This window comes from Notechis scutatus, chromosome 9 (assembly GCF_049901735.1).
Source record: "Notechis scutatus isolate UNSWTSFEM ecotype Mainland chromosome 9, rNotScu1.2, whole genome shotgun sequence".
Lineage (NCBI taxonomy): Eukaryota > Metazoa > Chordata > Lepidosauria > Squamata > Elapidae > Notechis > Notechis scutatus.
Window position 1 is genome coordinate 1,248,909 of NC_142017.1, and position 21,655 is coordinate 1,270,563.

General features: G+C 53.1%; 1 protein-coding gene across 1 annotated transcript in view; it reads right to left on the reverse strand.

Annotated features, from left to right (window-relative positions):
• Positions 1-6,230: 6,230 nt before the first annotated feature.
• The window catches only part of ZFPM1 (zinc finger protein, FOG family member 1), a 72,606-nt gene continuing 57,181 nt past the window's right edge, over positions 6,231-21,655 (reverse strand). Inside the window, 7 exon segments of the mRNA XM_087971379.1 lie at positions 6,231-8,512; positions 8,515-9,786; positions 10,329-10,484; positions 11,712-11,807; positions 12,246-12,470; positions 13,967-14,176; positions 15,812-15,917. Coding sequence (XP_087827505.1) covers positions 7,497-8,512; positions 8,515-9,786; positions 10,329-10,484; positions 11,712-11,807; positions 12,246-12,470; positions 13,967-14,176; positions 15,812-15,917 — 3,081 coding nt within the window. The 3' untranslated portion in view covers positions 6,231-7,496.

The following is a 21,655-nucleotide window of genomic DNA, read 5'->3' on the forward strand; positions in this document are numbered from 1 at the left end:
AAGTCACCGAGAAAGGCTTTGCGGAGCAATGAGAAGACAGGCTGAAGGCATTGAGGAGTCATGTGCAACCCCCCAGCATATAAGGTAGCTGGCTTAATTTTGAGGACTCGGGAGGAGGGAATATACATTCGACATCCTTGAAGGAATGGCAAGAAAGATCAAAGGCAACTTTGCCAGGGGGAGTGTGGCAACGTTTTCTGAACCCTGCAGAGAGGGACACCAGAAATGGGAGAGGTTCCCAAGGGAGGGGAGGCAGGTGCCATTCGGAGGCCCACTTCACCTGCCAATCCTCCTCTCTCCCCCTCCCCTGAATAAGCTCTGGCTAACCACCTCTGACGCAGCTGCCTTTCAGCTCCATCCTTGCCTAGTCAACATGGGATAAATCATCTCGTCATCTCCGTAAATGGCTTTTCAAAGAGTTTTTGTGGGGGGCGGACAGAAACCCAGCTGGGACCAAAGCCGTTTATGGAACGGTGTTTGTACAGCAGAGCAAAGCCACAGCTGGGGAAACCAGTGGGGCAAAGTCTGGAGAGGCCAGTCAAGTGCTGAATTAGCCACACCACATCAGCCGGCTCGGCTTTTTTGGCAGAGAGCGAGAGCGGCTGGGGACGCTGAAAGCTGCAGGTTCAAATCAGAGTGGAGCAAAACATTTCCCACCACATTGGCTCCACCTTGGAGGAGAAATTCAATTGCAGGTCACATAGACGCTCGTGGTTACTTGTTTCAAGTGCCGGACATTCTCAGATTTGGGATTTTTCAAAATGGAGGCCTTATTTAATCTGTGGACATGTCTAGGTCCAGGTTGGGGGAGAGCAGCCACCTTTTGCTGAAGAAGGTAGATGATAGCTAGCAATAGCAACAGCACTTAGAACTTATATACCGCTTCATAGTGCTTTTACAGCCCTCTCTAAGTTTTGCAAATCACATATTGTCCCCAACAATCTGGGTCCTCATTTTACCAATCTCGGAAGGATGGAAGGATAGATAGATAGATAGAGAGAGACAGACAGACAGAGATGATGATAGATAGACATATGATGGTGATATAGATGATGTGTGATGCCCTGCACTTCCCTGCATCCAAAACGGGCCACATGGGGACTCCTGGGAGGGACGGGAAGGGGTGGGTGGGGCCAGCCAGGAGTGTGATTTGGGGGTGTTCTCCGAACTGCACAGAGTCTTAGCTAGGGGCTCTTCTGAACCCCTATGAACCCCCAGCAGCCCAGCCCTGGCTGGACCCTACATCGCATTGAAAAAGTTTGACTTTGGACCGTCAGGTTATTGCCTAGACTTCGTATGCCAAGTGTAGAGCATGTGATAAAAATCTTGTCCTTCCAGAGTCACCTTGCAGCGGGATGGATGGCAAACAAATGTAATAAATAAAAACAAACAAAATAAGGGTGTTGAATAGGCAATGGCTCTTTAAGATTGTAAGCCAAGAGCAATCAAATGTTCAGCCCTGGCCTGATTCCCGATCCAGAGGTTTCTGGATTTGAACCAGAGGTGGTATTCAGCTGGTTTTGACTGGTTCTGGAGAACCAGTAGCAGAAATTTTGAGTAGTTTGGAGAACCGGCAAATACCACCACTGACTAGCTCTGCCCCATCTCTTCTCTGCCTCCCATTGAATCCCAGCTGATCGGCTGGGTCTCCTTTGGTTGCCCTGCCCAGGAGAACAGAGCTGAAAAGCAGGTCAGTGGGGTGGGGAGGGAAGGGGGATTTTGCAGTATATCCTTTCCCTGCCACTCCCACCAAGCGATGCCCACCAAGCGATGCCCACAGAACACCACTCCCACCAAGCCACACCCACAACTGATTGGGGGGGGGAAATGGGGATTTTGCAGTAACCTTCCCCTGCCACGCCCACCAAGCCACGCCCACAGAGCTGGTAGTAATTTTTTTTTAATCCCACCACTGACTTAAACCATGATATTAAAATACAACGCAATACAATAAGAGGTTGTCCTTCCTTACCAATTGGTCTGCAGTCTGTAACCCCCCCCAAGCCAATTGAATGTTCACTTAGCGCTATTCTTCTTTCTCCTAACTGTCCTGCAAGGGTGGGGCCATGACACCCACTAAAAACCTTGCTGAAAAAAGATTCCTCCCCATTTCTAATCTGGATTGGTTGATTGCTTCAAGCCACCAATGTATAAAAAGAAATCTCTTTGACGTGCTTCAATCTTGCAACGGAATGACTCATTCTAGGCAGCCCTCCTCCTGCTCCTTCCTGTGGGAGGGAGGAGGCAGTCGTGCTCTGTCATTTGGCCAAGGGGCACTTCATATCTTCCAGGGATGTAGCACAGCTCTCCAAATTTAAAGTCTTATTTTCTCCAGAAAGGTCAGGCCCTCCGAGGTGATGCTGGCTCACTGCAGAGAGCAGCAAAGCTAAACCTGAACAATTGCTCCGTGTGGATTTGCAGAGCTAATTTAGGACTAATTTAGCAACGTTCACGCCTCAGAAGCAGTGGAAATGCTAGAACCAAGCCGTGCTTTCGATTGGATCTTCTGAAGGGGCTTCCGTGTGGTGGGAGCATGAATACAACAACTGGCCGGGAGCTTCCCAGAGTTGGTTAGAAGATGGGCAGCTTTAGAAATATTGTAAGCAAGTAAAGAAGGCAAGTTTGTCTCCTTAAACCAGGAGTCTCCAAACGTGTCAATTTGAAGACTTGCGGACTTCAACTCCCAGAATTCCCCAGCTGGCTGGGGAACTCTGGGACTTGAAGTCCACAAGTAATTTAAGTTGCCAGTCTCCTTAAAGGAGAACGTCCCACTTGCTGTAAATAATTCCCCAAAGCATCGTTTATTTTCAGTATTGGACTCCTTTTATTGATTTTTAATCACAAGCTGCCTCAAATCTCTCCAGTGTGCTGGCCTTGTAAATCCTCATCTTCAGAACCTCTTTTTGGAGACGAAATCAAAAATGTTGTTCAGCCTCCCAAAATATCATGGGGGCAAAATCAGAGCTGGCATTTGAGCATCCCGTATGTATGTATGTATGTATGTATGTATGTATGTATGTATGTACACATACATATATGTGTGTGTGTGTGTTTATATTTATATAATTTATACAACAATGAATGCAACCTGATTGCCAGCCAAGTGTCCTGCCTGCCCCCAACACCCCCACGAGCCTCTTGTCAGCGGTTGGACCGAGCTCCACAATTCCGGGCATAGCTGGGCCAATTTCCAAGCTGCCCCCTGCCATCACTGCTGCCTTCTCCCCTATTCCTGCCCACAGTTCTCTTCTGTGCTGCTGTCATCCACCTGCCAAACATGCCCGACGCCCCGTGCCAGCCAAGAGACCCTGGGCCAGCCAGCCACCTGGAAAGGCAGGCTGCAGAGTACACCACAGCACATCAGGAGGCCTGGCACACATCAAAACTCTGCCACTCTCCTGGACAGTTAATGAGTAACAATCCGCTCTAATCCAGCCTTTGACAAAGATCAAAGCCATTTGCTACAGGGCTCTCCGTTCCCCAGACTGCAGTGACGACAGAAAAATGGAAGAATTTGGATCAGCTGAGGGGTCTCTATGCAGGAGGACGGGTCTTTGGCCAATCCCCTTGGCTCTCAACCGCAAGGAAGGTTTGTGGTGACCACTAGATGTTAGGGAGTTGCAAGGCGATTGACTAAAATATGTCCAAGACCACAGTACCCCCAACCATGCAAAAAACCCACGTTTTACACTTGTTACCCCTCATAGAAAACAAGAGGATTTTGTTCCTGCCCAATGGTCTCCTACCTTACCTGCCGTCATCCTACAGGTCAAGCGTTTGAAAATTCGGCTTAGCAGAGAGAGAGAGAAAGAGAGAGGGGGAGGTTGTGCCAGGAATGAGTTGGTACTAGCTGGCATCTTTAGAAAGGTGTTGGTGCCTCCAGTTGCTTTTAGAAAGCTCTTCCTTGGGCTGGTGTAGATTTAGAGACAGGATTTAAACAACAGCGCTATTCACAAAAACAGCTAGTAAGATTCCCTGGCACGGATGGGCCAAACACAAGGGAGGATTTTAAAGCGAAGGAGCTGCTGGATGACGGAATGGTTGAATGCAAGAAGTAGATCCTGCAGTCTTGAGCCCAACTTTGCTTCACCTAGCTCAGCTCCTCCTCCTCCTCTCTCTCTTCAAGGGCCATTTTTGAATGGTGCTCCTCGTGGCCCCTGAAGGACCTTCAGGCCAAAGTACAGGCAAGCCCTTCTCCCCTCTTTAAACTCAGCCAAGCTTGTCTCCTCTGGTTGTCTCCAAAGGGCCACTTGAGGGCCATCTCTTCCCTGAAGGGGAGGCCATTTCTGAGTCATCGCCCTCTAGGCTGTCTTAAGTCTCTGCTTCCTGGACATCCGGAGTCCAGGCAGCTGTGGAGCGATTTAATCCCCATCCTTTAGAGCAGGGGTCTCCAACCTTGGCCTCTTGAAGACTCGTGGGCTTTACTGGCTGGGGAATTCTGGGAGTTGAAGTCCACGAGTCTTAAAGTGGCCAAGGTTGGAGACCCCTCCTTTAGAGGATCCTTACGGCATCACTTAAGTCTAAGCCCCCAACTAAATCCCAAATTCTAGAGCTGCCATCGGGATAGGAAAATGCTCTCTGCCTGCCCAGGTATCATTCCAAAGACTTGAGGATCCAACTTCAGAATGGCCCCCAGATCAAATTTGGTTCAAACCTCAGGACTCCCCTCACCAGAACAGCTTCGGGTTCAAAGGGGGCTGTCAGCCCTGAGCCCCTCCAAGTTCCCAAACAGCTGTGATGGAAGAGCAGGGCTCTGGCGACGTCCAGTGGCCGGAATCATGCCATGCAGGCAACGTGGCTGGCAGTGAGGTCTCTTCCCAGAAGGTCTGAGCCACGTTGCTCCTCAACTTTCCTTCCCCAGCTTGTTTGCACGACCAGAGTTCCTGGCCTTTGGGGAAAGGCGTAGCTTGCAAATTATTTCACAACTTGACTTGGCTTCCTCAGATGTCCCTTAAGGCTGCAGAAGATTCTCCCTTGAGGGGGCTTCTATGACAATTAGGACCTTAAAAAAGCAAGCCGGGGGGGCGGGGGGGGCGGAAATCAACTTGTTTGAGCTGTGATGCTCGAGAGGGTTCCTTCATATTCCTTGGACGACAAAGGCAAGGAGCAAGGAGCACCAGGCATGTCACCAGAAGGCAAAATCACAAAACTCTCTCACTTAATTTGGCCACCGTGTCATTTGGGGGAATTCACTGGAGTAAGCAATTATGCTGTGAAGAGTTAGCGGTAAAAGGCCACCAAAGAACCTGGTGTCTGGACACCATCAAAGCTGACACCAACAACCCAAAGAAGTTGTGCAACATCAGAAGATGTGCAGAGACCACCCGGCCTGCAGAATCGCCGAGAGTTGGACACGACTGAACGGCAACGTGATCATCATCTCACACGGGAGAGAAGACCTACTCAACCTGGCTGACCTTCTTCGCCCAGCCCCAGGATTCAAATCCACTGACCAAAGGCCCTAACTACCCTCCCCTCTTCCCTCCACGTGTCCATGCAAACACCAGTCCGAGATGCAGATTTCATGAACATTTATTTATATACAGGCTTATACACATAGTTCCCAAGCAGAGGGGGGTCTCCCTCTTGCCCTTCAGTGCTGTCTTTTGTCTGCATTTCATTTACAGTCCACATCAATTCTACACAACCCACTGGACAACGACGGGGAAAGGGAAGGAAGGAAGGAAGCCTCTTCCAATTGGCCCAATTCTGCCCAGGGACACCTAGATCAGACAGGTTTGCCTGCTGCCCCCCGGAGGATCCCTGGCCCTCCGGAGGAAAAGCTGACGGCCACCTGCTGGCAGGATGCTCAAAAACTAAGGACTTCCAGGATGGCAGCCTTGGGGCCACAGCAAGCACCAGTATCAAATGCTTTGGAAAGGGGCAGCTGCCCCACACACCTTAGATCAGGGTGTCCACCTTGGCAACTTTAAGACTTGTGGACTTCAACTCCCAGAGTTCCTCAGCCAGCAAAGCTGGCTGAGGAACTCTGGGAGTTGAAGTCCACAAGTCTTAAAGTTGCCAAGGTTGGACACCCCTGCCTTAGATTATGCCCCACATAATCTATCCAGAGAAATAGAAATAGAAGGCAAGTTGGAGCGCTGTTCACTGCTGGGATCTCTCCCATCCTATTTCCTCTGAAAAGGGCCCTGAAAACCCTGTTCCTCGGAGGCCAGCTTCCATGGGCTCTGTGTGTGTGTGTGTGTGTGTGTGTGTGTGTGTGTGTCAGGGAAGAGGAATGCACAACCTTTCCCCTCCCTGCAAAGCGGGAGGGGGGGTGTCTTGCTTTAGCAGCCAACCACTACAGCAGGGCTTGCTCTCCACCATGGTTTAGCTCCGTCTCTTTTTCTCAAATGGCCAGACCTGGCCACGGTCTCTGAGCACGCGCAGAGAGTAAATCTGCACCCCGCTCCCAACTATCTTTTGCATCTACAGGGGCTTGCAGCTCAGTTGCTCTCCCCCTCCTCAATTTTAGGCCAGAAGGAAAGGGCCTGGACAAGTGAACAGGGCCCAGGGACAACTGAGGAGGGGGTTGCCAGGAGCCAAAAGGAACGGGGGGGGGGGCAGAAAAAGATGGCTGGATTAAGGCAGCCTCCTTTCTATCCCAAACAAGAGGATTCTGCATCATTAGATGATTTCAGTTTTGTTTTTAGTAGGCATTTCGCAAAAGAATTGAAATTAAAGACATTCTGGACACTCGTACGAAGTCTCTTGATGGCCGCCCCACATCTTCAGCATTAAACACCTCCCATTCTCCGAGGGTCCCCTTGTGCTCAGGACTGTCTCTAAGCCTTTTGGGGCCCCTGGCTTTGCCCTCTGATCTTGGGCCCTGGGGGGTTGGGGAGGATGGGGGTGCCAGACACGCCGAGAAAGATCCGCAGCCCCAATGAAGTCTTGGCCCACGGCAAAGGGGAACCAGGCAGGTGCTTGGTCTGAGACCCAGGTTCTGCAACCGGAAAGGGCTGTCCGAAAGGGGTCCCTGCGGTAGCAGTTGCTTGACAGCAAAATCCCCACTAGGGGTGGGTGGGAGGAAGGGGCAAAGAAACTGGAAAAAGAGGACGGGGCAGCGGGGGCCTCTGACTCTTCCTGCCAACGAGCTGGGGTGAGCTTTGGAGGAATGGGTCCTCCAAGTGGCATTCCGGTCTTGCAGCCCCTTACCTGCTCTCATCTCGGCTGTCCAGATCCTACCTCAGCCAACCCTGACCAACGCGGCCTTGAGAACTGGAAGAGGGGCAACCCTAGTGTGCCGGGCTGAAGAAAGGAGTCCCCGGGGACGCATCCTGGGGCTCTGGGCTTCCCTGCAGTGCCCTCAATCTTCCTCTCCCCGCTTCCTCCACGGCTGCTCTTCATGCAAACCCAAACCCTCCCTGGTTCCAAACCAAAGGGCAGAGATCATGTAGGGTGGCAGTGCCCTCCGCTGCCACGACTGGCAAGGGGCCTGCCCTCCCAAGAAGGCCGACGCTGCTCGGGCGCAAGGGACAGGCAGGGCTGGTGCGCTACTTGATGTGCTCGGCCGCGTGCGATGAGCAGTAGTACTTCTTGTGGGCAATGAAGGTAGACAGGCTGCTGAACTTGATGTTGCAGAGGCGGCAATAGCGGTGGCTGCCGTTGGCCACGGGGGTGGGAGGCCCTTTGCCCGAAGGGGTCTGCGCACCTTTGTCCGTGTACCCAGGAGGGGGGGCGCTGGGGAGGCCCTCGGGAAGCGGGGAGAGGGGCAATGGGGTGGAAGGGGAGAGGGGCAGGAGAGGCTGGGGAGAAGCCGTGGGTCGAGGGCTCCCATTGGACAGGGGAGGGACGGGCGCCTCTTTGCCATTGAAGCTGTCCTTGGGCAGCCTGGGGGCCGGCTGGAGCGGGGAGGTGGCTGGCAGTGAGGGAAGTGGGCTGCCATCGGCCAGCGTCCGGGTGGCCTCTATCAACGTGGGCCCTGCTGCTGCTGTTTTGGTCACAAACAGTCCGTGAGTATTTCGGAAGTGCTCTGCCAAGTCTCCCTTCACAGTGCCATTGATGGGGCAGTAAGGGCACACGGCCAGGGGCACCTTGGCACCGGCCAGGTGCTGGGCTTTGCCCTCCAGGTAGCGCTGCTGCTGCTGGAATGGCTCTACGGCCGGGAAGCCGCCTGGTGCAGCCACGGGGCTCAAGGAAGGCTCCCCCTTCTCCACCTTGATTGCTACCCCTTCGGCTTCCTCAGCCCGACCCTCCGGGCTGCCTTGGGCCCTCAGAGGGGTCGGGGCGGCCCCCTTGATCTTCTGCAGCTGCTCCAGGGTGCTGGTTTGCAAGGGCGTGGCTGGGCAGTAGTACTTCTTATGGGCCAGGTAGCTGTCGAGGGTGTGGAAACTGATCCGGCAGGCCGTGCACTCGTGGTAGTCCGCCAGGGGGAGGAGGGAGGCTGGGAGGACCCGGCTCCCGCTGCTCAGGCGGGGCTTCTTGCTGAGGTCGATGGGGCCCTCGGCATCCGGGCTCGAGCTGGGAGACGGGCTAGCCTTGACCATGGAAATGAGTGCGGGGACCACGGGGGGCAACTCGGGCGCGGGGCCTCGGGGGCAGCCCCCAAGTGGCTGCTGGCGCCGTGGATCTCGTACAGCTTGCGGCGCTTGCGTGTGCGGATCGGCTGGGGGAGGAAGGACAGCTTGCCAGCCGCACTGCTCCGGCGCAAGGGAGGGTCGTGGCGGGAGGCGCAGTAGTAGCGCTTGTGCACCATGTAGGTCTCGTGGCGGCTGAAGCGGATGTTGCAGGCTTCGCAGACGGTCCGGTTGGGGTCGTCCTCTGGTTCTTCCACTGAGCTGGCCCCTGGGCTCGGGCTCCCCTCGCTGATGCGCCCGGTTCCATCCGTCTCGGGGGAGGGGCTGGCTTTGGCTCCGCCCTCCTCCACTTTGACCTCTTGCTTGATCTCCAGGGCGGGAAGGGTAGCGTTTCCCTCCGGCTCCCCCTCCTGGGCTGCGCTGCTCTCTCCGGGCGACAGGTGCGGCCCGGCAGCGCTTGGGGCTTTGGGCGTCGTGGCAGGAGCCATCTTGGCTTTGCGCAGGACCGATGGGCTCTCCTCAGCCAGGCGGCGGCTGGAGCAATAAAGCCGCTTGTGGACGTAGTAGTTGTTGATGTTGTTGAACGTGATCTCGCACTCAAAGCAGGTGGCGCCCTTGGGCAGGGGGGTGCCTGGGAAGAGGGCGGGTGGCACACCTCCGTGGCCCTGCTTTAGGCGGCTGTGAACCAGCTCGGACATCTTGGCCAAGATCTCGGACGCCTGGGGCAGCACGGCGGCTTCATGGCCAAACATATACTGGGGCAGAAAGACGGTGCCTCCAGAGGTGCTGGCGCCAAGCTCGCTGGGCACTGGGCTGGATCCCGGGGTGGGACTAGTGATCTCTGACTTCACCTTCACAGAGTGCAGGCTGTGGGGTGAGGGCACCCTGGAGGACGCATCCACCTCGGCCTCGGGTTCAGGAGCTGCCTCTTCTTGGGGGGCTCCTGGAGGGCCTTCCCCCTCCTCTAAAGGCTCTTCCTTGATTTGCACGGGTGGGGCCCCTTCAAGCCAGCTGGCAGCAGGGCTCTTATCGTGGGGAGGGGAACCATTCCCCGCGTCCTCTGCAGGGGACACCCTTGCATCTTGCAAAGGGGATTTGGCGGGGGTCTCCGGCGGGCTGGGCTGAACAGCTTTGAGCTCTGAATTGGGCAGAGCTGTCACTGCGGGGCTATGCAAAACCACGTGCTGCTGGAGGCTGGTCAGGCAATTGGCCACGTAGCCACAGAAGCTGCACTTGAACACGGAGGATGAACCTGGAGAACTCAAGCCTGCAGGAGAGAAGATAAACAGGAGGGTTGAGCCTTTATGGGGAGGCCACGGGGTGGCTGAGCTCACATGGGGGTGGTGACTGGGCTCCTCCGTCACCATCATTTGCACACATCAGTTGACCAGCCTTGCACCCATCAAGGAAAAGTCACCTGCCTTCTGGGCTCTCCAAGGTCATAGCCACCAGGATGAGCCAACTCTCACGACTTATTATTATTAATTTGACCAGGCAACCTGGTCAATTGCCACCAATACCGATCCACTTATGGACACTTGCTAGAATTCTCCAGCCAGTTCACCCCCTGCCTGCTATTAATTTAAAAAAAATTGCAACTTTATGAAGCAGGTTCCTCAGAACTCTATCAGCCCTAGTTAGACCTTCTAACCAGGACAGGATCTCTCTGGCACTGATGAAACTAGGCAATGAAATGTCTGTAGGAAAACCACCAAGCTAAGCTCAGAGCGCAGCACCAAGGACCCCTCGTTTCGACCCTAGAAATATTCTCCTCTGTTCGCAGTCTACCTCTGGAACCCTCTCACTTACCCGGGGCCATTGGCTTAGTGGTGGAAGCAGGGATGGTGGGGCCTGGGGAATAGACCTCTCCTTTGGACCCAGGCTGGCAGATCATGTGATGGGTGACCAGGTGGCTGTAGAGGATGTCCCGAGTGGTGGAGATGAAGCCACAGCTGTGGCAGACACCTGGAAGCACAGGAAACTGCCTGATTCTTGGTCTGCAGAGCGTAAAACTACCTACTTGGGGCTGCCAAGAGCTCTCCACACACCTGTCAATGGTGGGCACCAGCTAGTGAGGCTGGGGACATTTGCATGCAAAGCTGGTGGCCACCAACAGCCTAGATGCCAGTTACATGAGGGGTTACTGATGCTGGCGGAGACCAAGTGTACAGTGGGGAGGATGAAGCGGCTTATATGGACAAAGCCGACTTAGAACTGTAGTACATGAACTTATTACAATCGTTTAGGACTATCCATCAAATCTAAAATTATAGAGTAGATACGACTTTCCAGAGCTTTAAGCCAAACTCTTCCATCTGCAGATGCTGTGAACTTTGGACCTTCTGCACGTCAAGCAAATGCTCTGCCACTGAGCTTGTGGCATCTCCAAGAGGCATCTAACAGCAGACAACTCTCTTCTCCATAAGACCAGCCTCTTCTTCACAGCTTTCCGCTGCCAATTACAGAAACCCAGGACTTTCTCCAAACCCACAACCAGTTAACCTCAATCCAGAGGGGAACTCGCAGGAGTAGGACCCTGGGCAGAACGGAAGCTTCCACCACCAGCAATGGAGCCTTGCTTTGGCCTTGCACAAGGATTGGTGAAGCAGGAAAAGTAGTGTGTCCACAGCTAATGGGTATCCTCAGAAGGATTCGTTCAGGGGTGGGATTCAACATTTTTTAACAACCGGTTCTGTGGGCGTGGCTTAGTTGGTGGGTGTGGCTTGATGGTCATGTGACTGGCTGGGGGTGGCCAACTCAACATCACTCACATCGAGGCACGCATCTCCTCGCCTGGCCTCTCATGACTGTGGGGATGCTGCAACAGTCGTCAGTGTGAAAAAGGGCCATAAGTCACTTCTTTCAGTGCCATTGTAACTTCGAATGGTCACTCCACACAAGCAAAGTACCAGCAAAGGAGGGGGGAAAAAACTCCAGAGAAGTTCCTGAGACAGGAAGTCTAGTCCTGCCAAGAATGTAATAAGGGTTAATGGAGAGGCAGTTTCTGTACGCAACACCAGAATGTTTCCTTCCTGCCTTCCTTACAGGATTAGCCCTGTAATTTCTTCTAACAACCAGTTCTCCAAACTGCTTAGAATGTTAACAACCGGTTCTAGCGAATAGGTGCAAACCTGTAGAATCCCACCCCTGGATTCGTTCCATGCCGTACTTCCACCCCAGAGTCCAACTTACCGTTCAGGGTATCCGTGTGTACTTTGAGGTGTCGCTCACAGTTTGCTTTTGTTGTAAAGGCAGACAGACAGATGAGGCAGACAAACGGCCTCTCCCCTGAAAAAGAAGCCAGAGCTGAACTGCAGGACTTGGACAAAAATGGAGTTATCTCCCAGCCCAAAAGTGGCAGGGCTGGCCCAAGGTTTTCTGCATGGCTCTGCCCCATGACGGAGAGGTTAAGGTGCATCTGCGGATGGGTGCACCTTACGAAAACCAGCTGGACTTTGGCAGGGCTGCAGGAGATCCCCATGGCTGAGATTAGACTTTATATTAGAGAATAACCCCACAATGGCCACCCAGTTGGCCTCATCCTTGATCACATGACGTGTGCAGGACTGCAACCTTTGAAAGCTGGGGTGAGTTAGGGCCGGTGCCTCCAGCCTCTGTGCCTGAACCGGGGCCCCTTCCTCCTGGACCTCCCTCCGCTCCTCTCCCAGGGCCCTTCTGCCCCTCCCCCCCCAACCTGGCTCCTCCCGGGAACGGCGCAGCTCTTACCGCTATGGCTGCGCATGTGGATCTCCAGGGAGCTGGCGCTGGGGCAGCTCTTCTGGCACTGAGGGAAAGGGCAGATGCGCTCGTTGGGGTAGGCATCCTTGGCCTTCTCATCCAGGGCGGGGGAGGTGGCGCTCTGGCGGCTGGCGCAGTAGTACGTCAGGTGAGCCTGCAGGTTCCGCTCGCTCCGGTACCAGATGCCACAGTCCTTGCAGGGGAAGACGTCCTCTGGAAGGCAGAAGAGAACCAGAGAAGGAGGAAGACAGTGGAGAACCATCCAAGGGCAGGAGGGTCAGAGGCCCTCCGCCAGACTGGAGGCCAGGAAGCCCAGACTCAACGCTCAAGGGACGCCCTGGGCCACCGTTCGTTCTTAGCCTGGTCCAAAAAGGTGATTACAGGAATAAAACGGTGGCTTCTCGATCTGCTACCTTCCTCTCGATTTCCATTTCTACAGGCAGGCCTCGATTTACAGTTAATCATTTAGGGACCATTTGAACTTACAACAGGTCTGGCAAGAGAGACTTACAAACGGTCCTTGACCTTACAACCCTTGCAGCATCCTCGGAGTCATGTGATCAAAATTCGAGAGCTTGGCAACTGGAATCTATTTACAATGGTTGTAAACACTCTGGGGTGTGTGTGTTGTGTGATCCCCATCTGTGACCTTTCCAGCCAGCTTCTGGCAAGCAGAGTCAACGGGGGAAGCTGGATTCACCAACCAAAATGTGATTCATTCAACGACCACAACAAAAGGAGGTCGTAAAATCGGGCATGGCTCGCTGAACAACCGCGTTTCTTAACAATGGAAATTCTGGTTCTAATTGTAGCTGTGAAGTCAAGGAGTGCCTGGAATGATTTGATTATATGCCATGAAGTTGTGGTCTCTTAGTGCCCTCACCGGGCATTATACCTTCTTGATGTTCTTTCATCCTCTCTTATAACAGATAATCAGAGTTGGAAGGGACCTTGTAGGTCATCTAGTCCAACCCCCGGCCCAAGTGGGAGACCCTACACCATTTCTGACAGATAGCAGTCCAATCTCTTCTTGAAAGTCTCAAGTGATGGCGCTCCCACAACTTCTGAAGGCAACTTCTGTTCAATGGGTTGATTGTTTCTCACTTTTGGAAAATTTCTCCTTATTTCCAAGTTGAATCTCTCCTTGATCCATTTCCATCCATTATTCCTTGTTTGGCCTTCGGGTGCTTTAGAAAATAGCTTGACCCCTTCCTCCTCTCTGTGGCAGCCCCTCAAATATTGGAAGGCTGCACTCCTGTCTCCCCTAGTCCTTCTCTTCCCTTGACTAGCCAGGCCCAGTTCCTGCAACCATTCTTCGTATGTTTTAGCCTCCAGTCCCCTCATCATCCTGGTTGCTCTTCTCTGCACTTTTTCTAGAGTCTCAACATCTTTTTTATAATGTGGCGACCAAAACTGGATGCAGTGCTCTAGGTGTGGCCTTACTCCCTCCCAGGAAGACCCCACCAGTCTGAGGGAGCCAGTCCAGGAGGACCTGAGGAAGGGGCTGCCCCGAGTGTGTGCCCACGATGGGCAGGACGGATGAGAAGTTCAGAGGAGTATTTGAAGAGGAGTCAGCTAAAGGCAAGAGGAACCACTGAGGGACCGACAGTCTGCCAGACGCCTGGGACTTCAACTCCCAGAATCCCCAGGGGTTGGCACCCGTGGCTCCAGCAGCAATGGCTGCAGGGAGGCCTTAACCGATCACTTACTGTTGACAACTGCTGTGGCTAAGATGGCTGCCATCCCCGCTTGCTGGGGAAGCAGCTGGATTTCGGAAGGCAGAGCAACAGGGGGAGTGGCGTCCCCACCCTCGATCTTCCCAGCGTGGTTGGGGAATCCCATCGGCTCAGCCATGACGTACGCCTTCAGCGCATCTCCTTCGGAAAGAGGCCTGGTGGTTTTACACCAAATGGAGTCATCTGGAAATGGAGGAGGAGGAGGAGGAGAAGAAAAAAACAACACAATTATGGGAACCACGTCCAGCCTCGGTTCTGTTTGCTCTATGAAATGGCCAATATTTTGCCTGGAGAGATGATATCCTTCTGTTGGGACCTAACGTCTTCCCAAGCAGCTTTGGGGGAAAAATCACCCTCCCTGGACTCTTACTCCTGGTTGTAAAATGGGAGCTGCAGCAGGTAGCCTGTCTCAAAGGGCCACCCCAAAGTCAAAACTCTAGGAGGCGAATGGAAAAAGAGAAGCTGCAAAATAAATGTTGTGCAGTGGAATTTGAATTGATTTTCCAGATTGAATTCTGCAACAACTCCAATGAACAGCAGAATGATGTGTAAAATAGAGCTGCTCATTGGATTGTCCGTATGGATAAAGAGGGGAATAAAAGGGGTATCTAAAATATTATATGCACATTTTTATACCGTATTTATACCTACATTTCTCTCTCTCACACACACATATTGTGTAGGGGCATCAGAGGGGTGATTATTTATTAAAGGTATAAAAAGTGGCTTCTGCCTTCTTGGGATGATGTGCAATTATTAAACATTCTGGTGTTGCCAAATACCCCGAGAAACCCTCAAACAAGCCGATCAAAAATGATACACCCAAAGGTGAGGTAAGGTGAAGTGGCTTAGCCACTGAGATGCTGGGTGTCTCTGAGGATTCAAATTAAAGGACAAGGGCAGGCAGGAGCATCACTGTCCCTTTTAGCGGCAGTTTCGAAAATGCCTGTTTGATCTTTCCGAAACTTTTGCCACTGATTACTCTGTGCAATGCACACAGCCAAAGAAAGGTGGCAGTGCTGGACCACACATTCACAAAAAAACGGCACCATGTTCTTTCTGGCTCTCTCTCCCAAAGGCTTCGCACACCTGACCTGTCCATGCCGAAGCCCCTTGCCCACATCCCTTCCTTGAGCTATGCCTGGATTGCTACCCCTGGAAACATCTTGCACTATAGACCCCACCCCCCTTTCCCCAAATCTGATTTTGACAAGAGAGCTACCGTTTCATCCCTAAACCCTCGTGCCTGTGGGTGCCCATTTATTTCATCTGTGCCTTCCAACTCATGGAAGGATGCTTTCTACTTGTCAGCCCCTCTTGGCTGCTTGAAATATACTGACGGACTAAGTACAGCTAGTCCTTGACTTACAACCATTCATTTAGTGACCATCCAAAGTTACCACGGCACTGAAAAAGTGACTTACAGGTGGTTACTGAACGTATGACCATTGCAGCATCATACATTCATTCCCCAGAGTCATGTGATCAAAATTTGGGTGCTCGGCAATCTGCACATATTTACAGTGGTTGAAGTGACCCCGAAGGTCATAAAATTGGCTGTGACACATTTAACGACTACCTCGTTTAGCCATGGAACTTCGGATCCCAATTGTAACTGTAAGACAAGGACTACCTGTATGGTTAACAGCAGACACCAGGCGTGTGCTGGCATGAGGTGGGGAGAATTAGCTCCTGAAAACAAGTGAACTGCACTTCTCCTTCGAAGGGGTCTTTTTAGCCCCCTTGCCTGTCCTGGAACGATCTCTCTTCTCCCCTCCCCACCCCAAACCAGGCAGGGCTCACTGCTCAAGCGCCAACCTTTCTTGTAGATCACCGAATTGGCGTCCCCTTCGCCAGGAACCAAGGAAAGCTTGGCCAGCCAGCACGTGTCGTCCTGCAGGATCAGGGTCACGGGTGGGTTCAGCTGAGGAGAGAAAAGAAGTGGGCTGAATGTGCACGCCAGTCGCTCTCCCTCCTGGCCAAACAGGTTCCACTCGGAACTCCAGCAGGAACAGAACCTGCCACCGCCAGAAGATCAATTTCAGCTGGCCAGATCTCAAACGTTGGCCCAGGACGGTCCTGGCAGAAGCTGCAGGAGATGCTCACATTTTCCACACAAATGCTCCGCAATGGCGGGGTGGGCATCCTGCCCAGGTTCATCTCCTCCACTGGTGCCCCTTCCCATTTCAAGAGCTGGCCTGGCTCCACCCTCAGGGAACCAGAACGGAGGCAGCCTTAGACCAGCGGATGATAATGGAGCTGCCTGGCGCCTCCCCCCCAATCCAAACAGGCAGAGATCCGAACTGAGTCAAACCATCAATGCTGGTGTGTGTGTGTGTCTGGGCTACGTGTCCCCATGTCCCCTGAATCTGTCCAGGTCAGTGGGTGGCTTCCTTCCTCGCTCCAGTGGTGACGTGATCCACGTGGCCGCGGAGCGAAGCCTGGAGCTCACTTCCCTTCCGGACGGCTGCTCAGCAGGGCCATGGCAGCCCCCTCCCGAGGAGTAAGGGGGCCTCCGCCCGAGGAAAGCCCCCCTCCCTTGTGGAAAGTGACCCGGCGGCCACAGCACGAACACAACAAGCTTGTTATTTCCTCTTCTTCGTCACTCGCGGGCCAAGCCGTGCCGGCCGGGGAGGAAACAGCCACTTCACCCCTAACCCTGGTGGTGTGCAGGGAGGAAAAGAGATTAGAGGGGGCAGAGGAGGAGGAGGAGGAGGAGGAGGAGGAGGAGGAGGAGGAGGAGGAGAAGGAGGAGGAGGAGGAGGAGGAGGAGGATGAGCCAGATTGCTGGAGTGGGGGGCAGTCAGCCAAGCTGGGCCCCACTTTAGCAAGACAAAAGGAAGCGTTGTGACTCTCTGGCCAGGCATGGCGCCCCGGGTGCTGCTAAGGCAGCCCCAGGTGTTCATCAGTGATGGGAAGGGATGGGCAGGTGTGGACCCTGAAGCCACCTTGCTTGAGCCCCCAGAACCCCCACAGAAAGTTTCTGGAGAACAAGAAGGTCTCAGCATCGGTCCTGCATTTTCTCTCGCTGAATTCCCACCCATCGCCCAGTTTGGCCTTTGCAGCGGAAGAGACAATTGGAAAGTTTTGCCCAGGGAAAGGTACCCACAGACTGGGGTTGCTTATGGTGCCAACCTAAGAATCAAAAGCAGAGAATAAACAGCCGACAGCCAGAAGTTCTCACGTCCATCCAGGCTCCTCTAGGGCAGGGTGTCACCTGGCAACTTTAAGACTTAGGATTAACTCCCAGAATTCCTCAGCCAGCAAAGCTGGCTGAGGAATTCTGGGAGTTGAAGTCCACAAGTCTTAAAGTTGCCAAGGTTGGACACCCCTGGTCTAGACCGAGAACGAATCAGGGGGGTGGATACCAATCAAAAACTGGTTACAAGAGATTACTGGGTATCAGATTGAGCTCAGACCGGAAACTTTCCTCTTACGAATCCTCAAAGGTCGATTACCGAAAGAAGTAAAATATTTATTGCTACACATTACAACAGCCGCCAGAATAGCCTTTGTGCAGGTGTGGAAAACTCCAAATACCCCTAATGAAGAATGAATAATACATAAAGTAACAGAAAGTGCTGAGATGAACATGTTAACATTGAAACTGAAGGAAAAAGATGACTCCGAATTCTTTTTAATTTGGAACGATTCATAGAAATGGTTAACAAACAGAACTAAGAAGTGAGACGAGAAACCGAACTGGAATAATCCTTAAGAAAGTAAAACATAATGTTGCAAATTATACAAAGATATAAGAATAGCAATCATAGTTAAAGCTATTATTTAATATTAGACAAATGTAATATAATGTATTATGATATTTAAACCAAGAACCTGTATAGATGCCAAGAACGCTGCTGATACCATGATGTTTTATGATGTAATAAAAGAAACTCAATAAAAATAGATTTAAAAAAAAGAATCGGGGGTTTGTGGATGAGCCCCCTACTCGCCCCAAGAGACTCTCCTGTCCAATGGACCCCCTCAAGGGACACAGCCCCCTTGCAATCCTGCACTTTCACGCCCCCAGCAAATAACTTGGTGCGTCTTCTTCAAGCAACCTGCCCTTTTCAAAACAAAGTGTACCTTTTTTGCCAAATTCTAGCGAAAACCAGCCGTTTCTCATCACACAGCAATTTCCTCCCTGGGCATTAATGTGGTTTGCAGCTTACGGACCCACCCGATGCGCCCTGGGGCTCAGGCCCAAGCGGCAGGTTGCGTTTGGCTTCCTACCCCCAGCCCTCCATGGGCCGAGGGGACTCTCCTGGACACCCCCAACCCAGGCAGCAGCCAACCTTCAGCCCTCCTCCGAGATTTGGAGGGCCCTTCCCCTCTATTCCAAGGCCAATTGAGATGCCAACTAGAGAAGAATATTCTGCCCCTCTGACGGACATGGGCTCTTCTAAGCAAGGGCCCAAGGAAAAACCGCCTCTTTCCTCCTTGGCCGTCAGCGGGGAGGTGAACTGCAGCTGAATAGGGAGGTTCGAATGTGCGCTCCCTCCCGATAGCTGCCCATGAAAAAAACGGTCCAGCCCACGAGGCCACGCAGGACTCAGGAGGGCAAGAGGGCAGCGTGGCGTGGCGTAGCGCAACTGCCTGCGCCCCCTTGGATGGAGCCAGAGGGGAGGAAGAGGAGGATCTGGGGAAGGAGGAAGGTCCTGGGTTGTTTCCCCCCTTGCCGCCTGCCCCATTTCGCTCCCTGCACTGCTAATGAATATTAATGAGAAGGAAGGAGGGCGAGGGGAAAAAATTAATCTGCCTGATCCTTCAATGGCTGCAGCAGTAACGATATGAAATCTAATTATCCGTCCCAATATTTCTAAACCCTCCACTCAGACTGACAGTCTTGGTCGGTTTAAGGCTTATCGTTCCAAGGAGCAGAGTGCTCCAGGCGTGATAATAACACACACGTGCAAGCTAGCTCCCCCTTCTCTCTCTTTTTCTTGCGCGCACACACACACACACACATAGACACATGCACAGGCATGCACGGAGAGAGAAGACACACACTTTTGCTGACGATACAAAAATAACAGCCTTCCTACGACGCCTGTGTGTGTGATTGCATGTGCCCGAAAACGGGAGCCACCCCAACACAGAAGGAAGGAAGGAAGGAAGGGTCAGCACTGCCACGTGGGTGGAATGGGGTGAGGTGGGGGCATCAGCTGATTCAGCACTTGGGTTTTTCCTCCCCCCCTCCCCCCCCAGTGCCTGGCATCTGTGCCCAGCTCCCTTGGTACCACATCTAGCTCTGCAGAGACCTCCTCATGGGTGCAGAACAGATGCCAGCTCCACCCAGCGTCCCATTTTGGCCTGCAATCCTGTTGTATGCCCCTCCCCAAGTCTACGAGAGACACAGACCGATAACCCAGCTGAGGCTTCGGACCCGAGGCAGGAAGTGGGCCCGAGGCAGCACCGCAAGGCTGAGCGCTCCCCTTGTTTCCCCTCTAACAAAGGGGCCGGTGTCTCGACTCTGCAGTGGGCTCGATAACCACCAGAAACTCTATCTGAGTGGCATCTGTCTGGGACACTTTATCCCAGGGGTCTCCAACCTTGGCAACTTTAAACCTGGAGGACTTCAACTCCCAGCAAAGCTGGCTGGGGAATTCTAGGAGTTGAAGTCCGCCAGGGGTTGGAGACCCCTGCTTTATCCGGACCCCTCACTATACAAGGGAGGGAAGGATCAGAGCCTGCCACCCTGGTTCATCGTTGACCTTCACCAGCAGGAAAGAGCTCATGGCGAAAGACGCGTCCCTCTGGCCCAGGCATTTCCGTCAGTGGTGGGATTCAAATGGTTTTACCACCGGTTCAGTGGGCATGGCTTGGTGGGCGTGCTTTGCCTAACGCCAGTGCGCAGCTGAGACCTGCAGCGCCAATCAGCTGAGAGATAAAGAAGAGACATGCACAATGGCGGGTGGGAGGGCCGATCCTGCGCTTTTCTCTTCTTTTGCCACTCAGCTGATCGTTGGGATTTTTTTTCCTCCTCTCAGCTGATCATCGGGTTTTGCTTTTTTTTACTACCGGTTCAACCAAACCGGTCCGAACCGGTCGCATACCACCACTGATTTCCGTCCTGCAGAGGTTGGTTGAATCACGCTGGAAGCAGCAGGGAGACCCCCTCAAGAGGCGGTGGCTTTTCAGGATGGACTCCAAGAACCAGTGTCTCGGGGCCCACCAGTCTTCCTCCCATTTTATTCCCAATCTGGGAGCAGCTTTGGGACCTAGGATCTGATCCAGCGTCCCCAATCCCCAAACCGGCTGACCACCACCCAAGTCTGGCACGGTGGCCAGCCGGAGGCCTTTGGGGCGCAGGGAAGAGGACTTGGGCAGAATGACTCTGGAGCATCCTTGTAGATCAGGGTTTCTCAACCTCGGTCACTTTTTGAGGCCTGGCCTACTGCAGCCAGCTGGGGAACTCTGGAAGTTGAAGTCCACGCTTCTTAAAATGGCTGAGGTTTAGAACTATTGCTTTAGACCCCTCAAAACGTTTACAGGCAGGACCTCCAAAGCGGAATCCTGCTCTCGTTGTGGTGTTTCATCTTGTGCTTCAATCTTCTCGTGGAAAGGCAAGCCCACCCCCTCCTATGGCAACCTGGTTTGCAGCCACATAACTCTCACTTCCTCCTGTTCTGTACAAATCCGTTTCTTCTCGATCCACACTCACTAGAAGCAGTCCTAGATCAGCAGAGAACAAGTCTATTCGGTCCTCTGAATGGCAGCCTCACAATTGTTTGAGGAGGATCATATCACTAATGGGTCTTCCCTCAAGGCAGCACCGTCCCAATGTTTCAATTCTGCTTTGCGGAATCTGGTCTACCTACCACCCAGGTTGTTCCACCTCTGATCCCTGGGTCACACGCCACACGCCTTCCTCCTCCACCTTACATCAAATTTTTCAGTGTCTACTTTTGGTACCAGATGTTAAATGTTTCGTTCTGCTCAGTTTCACCCTGTATCCCAGTCTATTCAGACGAACGCTGCTCACGAACCTTCTTGCCACCTCTGCCCGCTTCCCTCTTTGGACAACCTTTTTTCTCTACAAGATGCTCATCCAAGTGGAGGAGGACCTCACTGCAGATCTACCTCCCATGAACAAAGGGGCCCACCAACCACACCTTCTGCTTCGAAGGGTCTCCCCAACCGGGGAAACGGATCTCTTTTGCCAAAGCAAGATGAGATGGGGACACAAGGCAGTTCCTGCACCGCCACCCCAGTTTGAGAGATGCTCCATAAGACCTGATACCTGCTTGGCATCCAAGGAGGGGCCAGTAGCGACAGTCCCCAAGGTCCCACGTTCCGTTCTGGGCCACTCCATTCCCATGACATTCAGGGGGAGAGAAGCGGAAACCCCTCCCGCCCAGGACTGATGAAGGTTGAAGCTTCCAGAGAGCCCCAAATGGTGAAAGGCTGAGGGGGCAGGAGGCTCTTCCTCCCCCTCCCCTCCCCTCCAGAGTGACAACGCCAAGGGAAAGAGAGCGGAGAAGGAAAGAGAAGGCTGGGGATTGTCAGCATGGCTGGATAAGGGAAGCTGCTGAAACAGGAGCAAAAATATTTAGACAATAAATGAAGTATAAGAAGAAAGCACCAGCCTATCTTTAAGAAATCAATCATCCTGTACCGGTTGTCTGGACAGACGGCGCCACAGAAGAGATAGCTGCC